Source organism: Podarcis tiliguerta (assembly GCF_965153285.1).
Source record: "Podarcis tiliguerta genome assembly, chromosome: 11".
Lineage (NCBI taxonomy): Eukaryota > Metazoa > Chordata > Lepidosauria > Squamata > Lacertidae > Podarcis > Podarcis tiliguerta.
The window spans coordinates 29,397,352-29,409,924 of record NC_139544.1 but is presented as its reverse complement, the minus strand read 5'-3'; the positions used below and the strand labels follow the sequence as shown (position 1 = coordinate 29,409,924).

Below are 12,573 nucleotides of genomic sequence, written 5' to 3'. Positions count from 1 at the left end.
AGTGTTTTCTTTGTAGCACAGAGAGTTGACGAGACTCACAGTCTGCCATGCTTTAGATGTAAGCAGCCACAACTGTCTGTCCCCCTCCCCCCCTTCCTTCCAGAGAACAAACAAGCTAACATGATCTGAGCCAGTGGTAACCTCAAGCATTTGTCTTAATGTTTGCTCAGCAACAGCGTGCAGCAGCACCAGCAGCCAATAGGAAGGTTTTGTACTTCTGCCTTTGCATATAGTTCAGCATGTGCCTGCTGTTTCCTGTTCATCAGCTGGGAACACCAGATGCAGTTCTTTTGATAAGAGGTACTTGGGTTCAGAATCTCTGCTCAGGTCTTTCAAATGTAGATTTAGGGCTATTTGCAGACTAAATCCACTCAGAGATACTGCCTTAGTGCTTTCTCCTAAAAAGTAAATAACTGTGAACAACGATATGCACACACTCTCAAATTGTAATACCATTGTTTACAAACTGAACTGGCCAAAACCAGATAACTCTTCTGATGCGTTCATCGCACTCTGTGCATCTCTCCACATCATTCTGTGGGCAGCAAAGGAAGCCGCAGGGACAAAATGAGTATACCTGCAAAGAACACGCAGTCATTTTAAAAGCATTCACCATGCATAAAGCGGCAGCAGAATCCAGTGAGAGGTCTGTTGTGCAGTGTAAGAGACAATATGCAATTCACACTGCAGGAAGGAAAGAATGAGCCCACACATGAATTGGTTTGTACTGGCTAAAGACATTGACGCACAGAGAGATCATGCTTAGGACAAGAGGATCAGCCAAAGGAGAATTATTATAGGAGGGCCCTTTGGCTGATTGACATCCAATGTCCCTTTAAACGTGCTGTGGAAGAGTGGGTCCTTGGCTTGTTTTTGTTTTTATTTTTGTTATGTATTTTGTGTTTTTTTAATTGTAATTTCATGTTGTGAACCACCCTGAGTTCTATGGGTATAGGACAGTATACAAATTTAAATAGTTGTAATAGTAATAATAGTAATAGTAATAATGTCTGAGGCATCTCCCCTTTTTGACTGCAACAGTGCATGTCCACCTGGTTCTTAAAAATTGCACTAAAAATTGCTATATTAATATTTAACCCATTTTAAGCTACTGGAGGGGACCCAGCAAGTCACAGAGCTCAGTTTCCTGAATCAATGTGCTGGGGAAAGAGTACGGTGCCAGATAAGGAGGACACTCATTGACCACTGCAGGAGGCTTGGGTCATATCCACACCATGCATTTAAAGATCTAATATTCCACTTCAACAGTTATAGCTCTAGGCCCAAGAATCCTGGGAACTGTGGTTTGTTAAGATTCTTCTAACACAGCTCAGCACCTGTAACAAACTGCAATTCCAAAAATACTTTGGGGGAAGCCATAGCTGTTTAAAGTGGTATGATATGGCTTTAAATGTATAGTGCAGATGAAGCCCAATGGACATACAGTGGTACCTCGGAAGTCGAATGGAATCCATTCCGGAAGTCCATTCGACTTCCAAAACGTTTGGAAACCAAGGCGCAGCTTCCACTTGGCTGCAGGAAGCTCCTGCAGCCAATCGGAAGCTGCGTTGGACGTTCGGGTTCCAAAGAATGCTCTCTTCCGGGTTTGCGGTGCTCGAGAGCCAAAATGTTCGACTCGCAAGGCGTTCGGGAGCCAAGATACGACTGTATATTAATTAAAGCTAAGGCTGTGCTTGTTTATGCCAGAGGGAATTTGCTGGCGACTGTCCACAGCAGTGTGAAATTAGATGTAAAACACACCAAGTTCCATGCACCCTCTTGTGTGTATGTGCAGGAACTGGGTTGCAATTGCAGGTATGTGTTCCCTGGGTTTCATCTGAGCACTGCTTACAAAAGAATTAGGGATATGGAGGGTCAGAGGGAAGCTCATTTTGCAAAGTCAGCATTTTCTGCCAATAGCCTATTTCAAAATGTTCCAATTAATTGCTCTGATAAGTTTTTACATGCACTCAGTAGAACAGAGCACATAATATCAGGCATTCAACAAAAAGGTGATTTAGAATTAAAAGGGAAACAGAGTAAGATCGGTATACTGATGTTCCTTCCTACAGGTGGTATAAGAGCAAGAAGAGTACCCAGCAATTGTAGTAGCCTCTACTTCAGAGGCTTGCAACTGGAAAAAAAAGGGCAGATCTTCATTTGGTAGAATTTCTTATGTTATTTTCTGTTGATAGTCTCAACCTATTCTTTGACCTTTGTTGCTTCTAGTTTAAACTCAAGCTGAATCTAGCATTTGATTGTGTGAACAGAGGAATGAGAATGAAGGGGAATGAGTCAATCCTAATCTAAAATCTTCCTTTAGAATTCACAGAAACAGGGATGTCATGTGTTTAAATGCCCAGCAACTCTCATTAGGTTCATTGAAATGAACGGGATCAGTACAAGGGGGCAGATCTAGGAAATTTGCAGGTTCCCATTTATAGAGTTAGCACAAAGTCTGTATGTTCCTTGTACATAATGTCATCTTAGAACTTCCATTGAGCCCTGTTCAGGCTAGAATTAGGTGCATAGGAAGGTGCTTTCAATCTGTTAGACACTACTAGTCATGCTTCCTCAGTTTTAATAAAGGTTTTGTCAGATCTGAATTAAGACCTTTTGAGGCCCTAAGCACTTAAAAGCTTTTGGTCCCCCCATATATATCTAATTCAATATATATATAAAAATAAACCATAAAATAAAATTTTATTTTTCGAAATAAAACAAAACCTACAGTAAGATGGAAAATAATGTTTGTTTTTGTATACTTCCACTTTATTCCATGATACAAACAATTTCAGTACTATCTTACAGCTGAATCCTGGGCTTTTGTGCTTTAATTTAGACAGATTTTGTCACAGAATTTGTAAAGTGGAGTTGCTGGTCCATGGTAAATCCGGCAATGGAAAATTTATGTGGTGCCGCCCCCCTCCCCTTCCCTTGATGCCCTAAGCACAAGCTTATTTTGTTTAAGGGCTAACCCCTGGGTTTTGTGATTTCTCAATCTTGACAGTGAGAGTATAGTTTGTTTAAAGTTAGTTTTGCACTTGAACCATGGCTACGGTTTAGTTTTTGTAGGCTCTTTCTTTCTTTCTTTCTTTCTTTATGTTTTTTAGAGAGGAAATACTACGTAAAAGATCCAGGTTTGTGTAGGTTCAGCTGCCCACACCTTGGCAGAATTGGCATAAGTCTCAATGCAGACACACAGTAATGCAGAAGCACAGCTGAGAATTTAAGGCCTGTGAGTTTCCAATACAGTCAGTGACCATTTTAGGTGCATCCAATTGATGTGTGACCACTGGGGTGTGTGTCCTTTTGGATCCGGAAGGGGGTAGGGCATGCTTATGCACATTCTGCAACACACGTAGGGACCAGGAATGGAACCCCCGTGTGAAATGGTTGCCACCCGTTCCTCAATAATGGCCCAGCATACTGGAGTGTATGCCCATCTGTGCATGTCCAGAACATCTGTTGTAAACCTTTGTAAAGCCACCTGTACATGGGTGGTTGCATTCAGATGAGGATACCTTTAATGATATTTATGCCTAAATCACAACGACTATACTAATAAACATTACACATTCATATTTGGGAGAACTAATAAGTAGCTTTGGGGTTTTTTTTGTATCTCTCTCCCCCCCCCCCCCACTGTTTGTTCTTGCTATGTAAAAAGCAAAGTAGTCATGGGTGCACCATATCTTCCGAAAGAAATTGAAATTTTTACTATAAATCTTTTTTCCTTGAAATAACAGAGTTCAGAAATTAAAGCCCAATGGAATGGAATCTACTTGGAGCTTTGTGCCTAGCAATGGTGAAAAATAAATCTATTTGTATTCATTGGAAACTAAATTGACAATGATGTTTTCTCTTAGAATCATAGAATCATAGAATCATAGAGTTGGAAGAGACCACAAGGGCCATCAAGTCCAACCCCCTGCCAAGCAGGAAACACCCTCAGAGCACTCCTGACATATGGTTGTCAAGCCTCTGCTTAAAGACCTCCAAAGAAGGAGACTCCACCACACTCCTTGGCAGCAAATTCCACTGTTGAACAGCTCTTACTGTCAGGAAGTTCTTCCTAATGTTTAGGTGGAATCTTCTTTCTTGTAGTTTGGATCCATTGCTCCGTGTCCGCTTCTCTGGAGCAGCAGAAAACAATCTTTCTCCCTCCTCTATGTGACATCCTTTTATATATTTGAACATGGCTATCATATCACCCCTTAACCTCCTCTTCTCCAGGCTAAACATGCCCAGCCAGCTCTCTTAGCCGTTCCTCACAAGGCATCGTTTCCCGGCCTTAGACCATTTTGGTTGCCCTCCTCTGGACACATTCCAGTTTGTCAGTGTCCTTCTTGAACTGTGGTGCCCAGAACTGGACACAGTACTCCAGGTGAGGTCTGACCAGAGCAGAATACAGTGGCACTATTATTTCCCTTGATCTAGATGCTATACTCCTATTGATGCAGCCCAGAATTGCATCTTAAGCCGGACGTATATTTTTATCCTTCATGCTTCATGAAGTTTCTAAAATCAGATGTTTGTGTGCTTCCTTGAAGATGTTAAGAGTGGATTAACGGCAGGAACATCCTGTTGATAGGAATTCTTGAGCTGAAAATGTTTCTTCCCGTACAGCCAAAAACCTGTTTATTTTCTGAATAAAATAACTTATGTGTCATTGTCTGTGCAATCTTATATGTGTTTAGCCTGAATTAAGCCATATTCAGTTCAATTGGATATTTTCCCAGATAAGCATGCTTAGAGTTGCAGTCTTTAATGATGTAGATTAAAGGTCCTAAGAACTTTACTGAGGCAAATCGAGAAATTCAGCATTTTACTAAGGAGAGTACAAAATGGCAGCAGCTGTAATGCTAGCACATACTAGAGGCATACTTTTCAACAGTGCTGTGTTTTAAAAAAGGATGCAAGCAAGTGCAAAGGGAACTGTAAGTAAGTAAGTCAGGGGAACTGAATATGTACTGAGTTTAGGGAAGGCTTGTAGCTAATGGGTGGGACATTTGAGGCAGGACTGAGGATGTCTCCAATCTGAAACTCTGGAGAAATGATGCCAGCCAGTGTAGGCAGTACTAAAAGCTAGATGGATCCATGTCCTGACTCAGTGTAAGCGTCCTGCATTCCTAAAAACTGGTTAGAGCTACTGCTTCTGCACTAGGAGCTAAAATCCATTGTACAAAATATTCCAGTGAAGTTGTCCTTGGAAGATGCGACATTGAAATTCCATCAGTGGAGAAGAAGGCAATGTTCTCATCTATCCTTGACTAATGCAATGCTCATCCATCTCCCCCTCCTAATTTGCCCACCCACGGTTGGGTTTGCAGAAGGAAAGTACTTGTTTCCACCTGTTCTTTGATTGCCAAATTGGAATATAGAGGTCTAGCCTCACCCATTTGCCCACCGCAGTGTAAAAATACTGAGTGTAAGTTATAATTTAAATGGATGAAAAAAGCAAACAGCCACAAAGGAGGAGGAAATGGCAAGAGGAGGCAGTTTGGTGAGGAAAAATGGCTTCAGCCTCCAAGTGGCATGTAGTTTGGTTTAACTACAATGGAAATTGTTGCCTTTCATTACACATTAAGCTCCTTGATTTTTTTCAAAGTGTTTTTTTTTTTTAAAAAAAAAGATATTTGTGGTTACAAAGGCTCAAAATGGAAAATTACACAGCACACTTTAAAGAAATGGTGCAATTAAGTGTCCATATTAAATAAACATATTTAGAGCTGTAAAAAATAATTTTCTGTGTACTTAGCTCTTTTTTGTTTATATTGGAATAAGAAGAAAATTAATCACATTTTAATAATTATGATTTTTCATTATTTCAAGATGTACAAGGCAATTAAGACCACTTGAAAATAAATAGTCATGTTATTTGAGTAGGTAATTAAACAATTTGTAGCTTGTAAAGAAATGTCGGATTCCTCCCCCCCCCCTCCCTTGCACCATGCAAACTGCCTATAATGTCTGGAAATTACCTAGTTTTTCTTTCTTTCCAGGTGCTTTATCCCAAATATTTATGCAGCCCTTTTCACTGCCGTGCTGGTTCCACTAGTATGCTTGGTGGTGGTCTTTGTGGTGTTTATCCATGCCTATCAGGTGACTCCCCAGTGGAAAGCATATGATGACGTATTCAGAGGAAGAACGAATGCTGCAGGTATGGAAAATGGAATGGTCCTAATCAAACTAACAAGGCAGGTTCCTGCAATAACTAGTCTCTCCAAATAGGTAGCCACTATCTTACTGGAAGGCTTCCTGTGCCTTCAACAGCTTTTGTGTTATGCAGAAATTAAACAGGTGAAGAAGTCCTCCTTCCTATTTCTCCCACTGAAGCAGCCGGGTGCAATGGCTGCCCCCAGATGACAGTTGTGGGAGAGGAGGCCTGACGGAGGTGGCATGTTGCAGCAGAGTCAATGGAGTGAGTCCTGCTTCTCAGCTCTCCCAGTGCTGGAATGGCTTTCCCTTTTTGCAGCCATGTCCTTCACCATTTTAGGGCATAATCTGTGAGAAAGTTCTCTGTGTAGGCCCCACTGAAATAAACAGCACCTCTTATCCATTTTGAGCAGTGTTGAGAAAGTCTTTGTTGATTTTGCCCACAGAACATTGGTAGGGATTTCTCCACAAATACTTACTCTTTTATCAGATTTGTGAGAAAATCCCCATAGATTTTTTTCCTTCTAAATCTCGGGTCAGATAAGTTTAAGTGTAGCACTTATAGTGACCTAAAGTCAGTGAGCAACTCTCCAAATGTACTATACCTAACATACTGGGGATCCCTTTTGCTATTATTTTTATTCATTCCGTTTTGATCTTCTGCCAGTTTATTTCTACGTATAGGAAGAAGTCATGTTAGTGAATTTCCTGTTGGCATAAGTCCTGGAGACCCAACTCCTTTGTCTCATGAGAGAGAAAAAAAGAAGTACAATCTGATCACACAATGTACTCATTTCCCCTTTTCCCCTCCCCCCACTTCCTGGCTTATTTACTTCAAACTTCTGAGACAATTAGAGCGGAAAGGAAAGTTTAGATTGCCATTTGTGTCTTTCAATTTCTTTTAAACTAAAGAACACTGAGAAAAGTGGTGGATTTTATGACAGGGAGCTGCATTTTTGTCATCCTACCTAAGGGGAATATGTCCTATTGAACTCAGAGGGTTCAATGAGTTAGTGTGCTTAGGATCTTGCTGCTCAAGTCAGTTTTATGTACCTGCTGTTTCATATAACTTTTGTTATCACCTTAGATAGCATGAAGAGGCCAGGTGGATTATTGCCTTTATTACTTCTTCTTTTGTTGTAGTTTGTTATTCATCTGCAGTAGCAAAATGGGGCTGGTAAGCCCATCAGAGCTAGTCCATCTTTAAAATGAACACATTAATTCAATGAATCAATGAGATAAAGTTCTAGATCACGGAGGTTGTCTCTGGTAGCTTTTTCACAAAGCAAGATTATGGCATGGTACTAATAAAAATGATGATGTGTATGGCTTCAATAGACTGCGTCATCTGGTGTATGCGTGTGTGTTTATTGTAGGTGGCATGCAACATGCTTGAGCCATCTGTAATTATTTTTGCTTCAAGCATCTTCTGCCATGCATCTGCTTCTTAATTTTTGTATGCTGTTACAGACTGCATCAGTTGATCTGTGACTTAATAGTCACTAGTGAGTAGTCCTATTTTGCAGCAAGGACTTGAACTAGATATGTGCAATTAAAAATGGTATTGTCTACCTACTGACCTGAAAAACCTGATAGGAAAGGAATTCTGAGAAGCAAAAATACATGATTTTACTAAGAGGTAATGTGTTTCGAGGTGTGTCAACAGGAACATTTTTTCCAAACAGAAATAGGTGAGTCTTTTGAGGGTGAAATGTATAAAGGAATTGTGCTCTCCCTAGAGAAAGTATAACATGTAGAGAAAGAGCAACTCTGGCAACACTCTAACTCAGAGTTAAGTGCACTTAAGCCCATTTAAATGAATGCTCTCTGGCGCACTTTGCTTATTGGATTGTGGCCTGTTGTGTTTATAAGAAATATGAACGACCTTTTAAGGTAGAAGGTACTAAGGTAGAAGGTACTATTGGGTCATACAAAGCTTGGTGTAGTTTTTTTTAAAAAAAATCCTTTGGCTTCAGATTAGATGTTAGGAGTTCATTGCAGAGCTTTCCCAGTGGTTAAGAATCTCCTGCAAACTAGCCTATCTGTGGATGCAAAGCAACACTTGGACACACACTGTGACACTTTAAGGCTAGCCACTTCAAGGTTAAAGATGCTCAGATCCATTGATACTTGAATGCCAATGTCAGTCTTTGGTGGTATCTAGGGCACTACCTAGTCCAGCCCCGGTGGATGAGTTCCAGTTGTTGAAGCCTGGTTGCATAGACAAGATGCCTCGTTGAGAACTGTCCATTGCAGATGCAGCTTCCCTTTGCCCCTAGTGCCTCATTACACTGAGTAGGGAGAGAATGTCTCTCTCGGTCCTTGAGAGAGAGAGTAGTCCTGGTCACTTTAGAATAGTGCCATGACTTCTGAAGAAACCTGCTTTGGATCTGGAAGAGCTCAATAATCAGCTGGATTCTGTTCCCCACCCCCCACCCCCACAAAGCCTATGGAAGAAAGCTAAACCAAATTGGGCTCAGCTGTGTTCCCAGTGATATCACTTATCTGGATCTGGCGGCAGAGCGGGGCATCTCTGCCTCTCACTTCTGTACCTGGTGAACTGTGAAAATAGACATGGGAAACTGCACTTCCCAGATTGATGTTTGACTCACAGCAGCATTCCAGGCACCTGAGGGAGGTTGAGGGACCTCCCGCTACTGTTACCGTTACACATCTGCCATGTAAGAAGATGGGAGAAAGGGTAGAGGGAGAACTGTGCATGAGGCTTTGGAGATTGAGTGAGGAAGGGACCAGTTTCAGTATAGTTTCAGTATGTTGCTTTCCTTGCATTTGTGCATTATAAGCCCACAAGTTAGTGACACCAGCTTTGGTGATTCTAAAAGGTACCATAATTTCTTTACAAATAAAGAGCTAGGATCTTCAACATTCCATCAGACAGCAAGGTGGTTAATGCATAATATATGACCTATAGCAGCAAGAGAGACTCCTCCTTGCAGTGTTTAGAGTGGGGCTTGTGGACTTCACCAGCAGTGAGAGATTGTGAGCTATCAGTAAGTTGTGAGTGCACATTTCAACATGTTGGGCAAATGGCACAATCCGTGCATGTTTACGCAAAACTAAGCCCCACCACAATCAATGGGGCGTCTGCATAGAATGCAGCCTTCCTTAACTTTTTGAAGCATTTCTTCAGTTCTGCTGGGCCTATGAATAGATCTTCTTTACAGATGAAAACTGAACTCCCATGATTCTGTATGGTGTGCGAGATTCTGTCCTAGAAATGTTCAGCGTTGCTGTGTTACTGCAGCCACGCAAAACTGTTGCCATTGGCCATTCTTTCAGCATTACAAATCTCCAAAAAGGGAAAGATTGTTTTCTGTTTTCTGAAATACGAACATATTCAGCTTATGAAACCATATTGCTTTATTTATTTGGAAGGTTTCAGTTGGTTCAGATTGTTTTCTAGGCTGGTTTGTATAACTTTGCTGCAAAGTGTTTTGTTCTTTGCCAAGAGTTTTAAAAATATTTGTACAGAAACCAAATGGAACAGTAGCTAAAATAAAAAAATCAAACAAGCTAACAGCTTGAGCCTATGGATCAGAAGCCCAAGTAGTTACATCTGCCACTGCAGAAACTCCTTCCCCCAACCCACCACTTTCCCCTCCTTCCATCCCACCTGCTCCCTTCCATGGTGTACCAACATGTGTTTTCCTAAAGGGGAGAAAACAGTGGTTAGGGAAATGATTATGCATCCCCCCCCCTTGCATTTTTGCCATTTCCTTATGCAGCTTTGCAGGCTCTTGGACTTTTATTACACACAAAAAGTGTGTAATGTTTGTTCAAGGCAGTACACTTGCAGTACATAAATCGTTTCTGCATAGCCCCATCAGGAGAATCTGCAAGTTTGATCCAGTTTGCTCTGGACTTTAAGTAGGATCATCTAGTTTGATGTTCCAAGTCTGAAATCTCTAGGGCATTTTTTATTTTTTGCAAAAATATAGCCAAACAATAGAACAGAACGTGACTAGCTGCTCTAAATTTTTACACCTCAACCCTGCAGGTCACTTGCCATGCTCTGATTTTCAGAAATACACGTGCTCCAGTAAGTCACTCCCAGATATAGATATATATAAAATCATTGCATGCGGATGATTCATATATGTGTTTACCTTAGAAATGAGCATGCTGAGTCATAGAATATAGCAGCAATGCAAGGTAATTGACTAACAGATGACAAGTTTTGATAAAGGGGAATGATGTATGGAACTTCTTTTGAATTGCCAACAGGTCATTAACTGTTTTTAATATATCTCTTTCCAAATGTTCACACCCAGTTCTCCACTTAAACCCATCATATATATTTATATTAAAAAAAAGAACAAACAAATCTTGTTTGGTTTGTTCCTGAACATCTGGGATGGCAAAGCTTTGATGCCCCAGGCATCGATACAAAGTATAATTACAATTCAGATACCACCTTCGCTAATGAAGCCTGACATGTCAAACAGTCTAAACTACCCTTCCCGACCCCTCCCTTAGGTATCTGCAGTATTTTTCTACTGACCATTTTTCAGATGGTGCCACATATTGGCACTACAGTGGTACCTCGGGTTACATACGCTTCAGGTTACACATGCTTCAGGTTACAGACTCTGCTAACCCAGAAATAGTACCTCAGGTTAAGAACTTTGCTTCAGGATGAGAACAGAAATTGTGCAGCAGCAGCATGGCAGCAGTGGGAAGCCCCATTAGCTAAAGTGGTGCTTCAGGTTAAGAACAGTTTCAGGTTAAGAACGGACCTCCGGAACGAATTAAGTATGTAACCAGAGGTACCACTGTACCCGATTTAGGGACCCAGTGATACTATTAATTCAGGGGACTGTTGCTTTGCCTTTCTGCCTTCTACTAATCCTGTGCCCAGAGAGGTTTCTGACTAGTGTTTACTTCCCCACCCCCATTCCAAACCCATTCATTGTTACATTTTCTCTCCACAATTCCCACACAGAAGTTTTGGGGGTTTGTTTTGTTTGCTCATTAGGCTAGTTTCTACACACTGCTTGTCTGGATAGAGGATACACATTAACATTCAAGGGCACATTCTAGCTAGGCAAAACCACAAGAAGAGGCTTTGCAGCAGGACCAATGAGGGGCATGGCCAGAGAGAGTCCCAAGAGCCAGATAGCATGCCCTGGAGGGCCACATTCAGCCCTATGGCCTGAGGCTTCCCATCCCAGGCATGTATGTATGAGAAATAAAGGTAAAGTAAAGGGACCCCTGACCATTAGGTCCAGTCGTGGCCGACTCTGGGGTTGCGGCGCTCATCTCGCTTTACTGGCCAAGGGAGCCGGTGTACAGCTTCCGGGTCATGTGGCCAGCATGACTAAGCCACTTCTGGCGAACCAGAGCAGTGCATGGAAACATTGTTTACCTTCCCGCCGGAGCGGTACCTATTTATCTACTTGCACTTTGACGTGCTTTCAAACTGCTAGGTTGACAGGAGCAGGGACCAAGCAACGGGAGCTCACCCCATCGTGGGGATTCGAAACGCCGACCTTCTGATTGGCAAGTCCTAGGATCTGTGGTTCAACCCAAAGCGCCACCTGCGTCCCACCCGCCTGAGGCTTCCCACCCCAGGCATGTATGTATGAGAAATACAATAAGGTTAATACTAGGACAGTCTGTGGCAAAATCTAAATGAGGGCTGGTCTGGAAGGATATATCTTCAACTACTTTGTGTGTCCAAAACCCCTTGATTGGCTCATGATCTGGCAAGCAAGGAATCGCATACAGTGATCATAATTCAGAGCTCACTGGAGGCTTCACAATTCACCATAAGTATGTGGGGTTTCCCTCCTCCCTTTCTTTCACCCAAAGCAGGGAAGTTGTATGGTTCCTTGCTGGATCATTGCCTGGGGAGCAATGTAGAGCTCATAGGCATTCTGGTAAGTTGCCCAGTTTAGCATATCTGAATTTTTCTTCCTTCGACACCAACTTGGGCATTGTCCGCTGCTGGCTTTCCTTTACTAAAAGTGGCTTTACTTTGGGATTAACATTTTTCCTGAGACTCTGTTTCCTTCCTTAACATAACTCTGGGGCAGCCCATGCATAAACTTTTGAGAAAAGATTAAACAGCAGTAAGAAGCTCATTATGTAATTGTTTGAGAGAGTTCAGTTAAGTGTTTTCTCAAATTGTTCTCGTTGAATTCAGGAGGCCTTAAAATGCTTTTTCCTTTGGCAGAATCTTGCCCTCTTCCCCCACCCCCATCAGATCAATTTCTGTCCTTCTAGCCCTGCTATGAAGAGAATGAAAGTTACTTTACAGAATAGTTTCCCCCCAACTAATTAAAAATATATTAAAATTTAAACACATCATGTCACCTTTTCAACTCAAGAGAGAGAAGCAAAGCAAATATTTGCAAAGAAACTCAGGGCACTATTAACACAATGTTCCAATTA

At 41.7% G+C, this 12,573-nt stretch overlaps 1 protein-coding gene across 4 annotated transcripts in view; it reads left to right on the top strand.

The window, feature by feature from the left end:
- ADGRV1 (adhesion G protein-coupled receptor V1) overlaps window positions 1–12,573 on the top strand; it is a 230,132-nt gene that overhangs the window by 187,271 nt on the left and 30,288 nt on the right. For 3 of the 4 annotated variants that reach the window (XM_083403548.1, XM_083403549.1, XM_083403551.1), the window contains one exon: window positions 6,006–6,163. The exons of the other annotated variant lie outside the window; for it this stretch is intronic. In XM_083403548.1, the coding sequence (XP_083259674.1) occupies window positions 6,006–6,163 (158 nt within the window). The remainder of the gene's footprint in view (window positions 1–6,005; window positions 6,164–12,573) is intronic. 4 annotated transcript variants of the gene reach the window in all.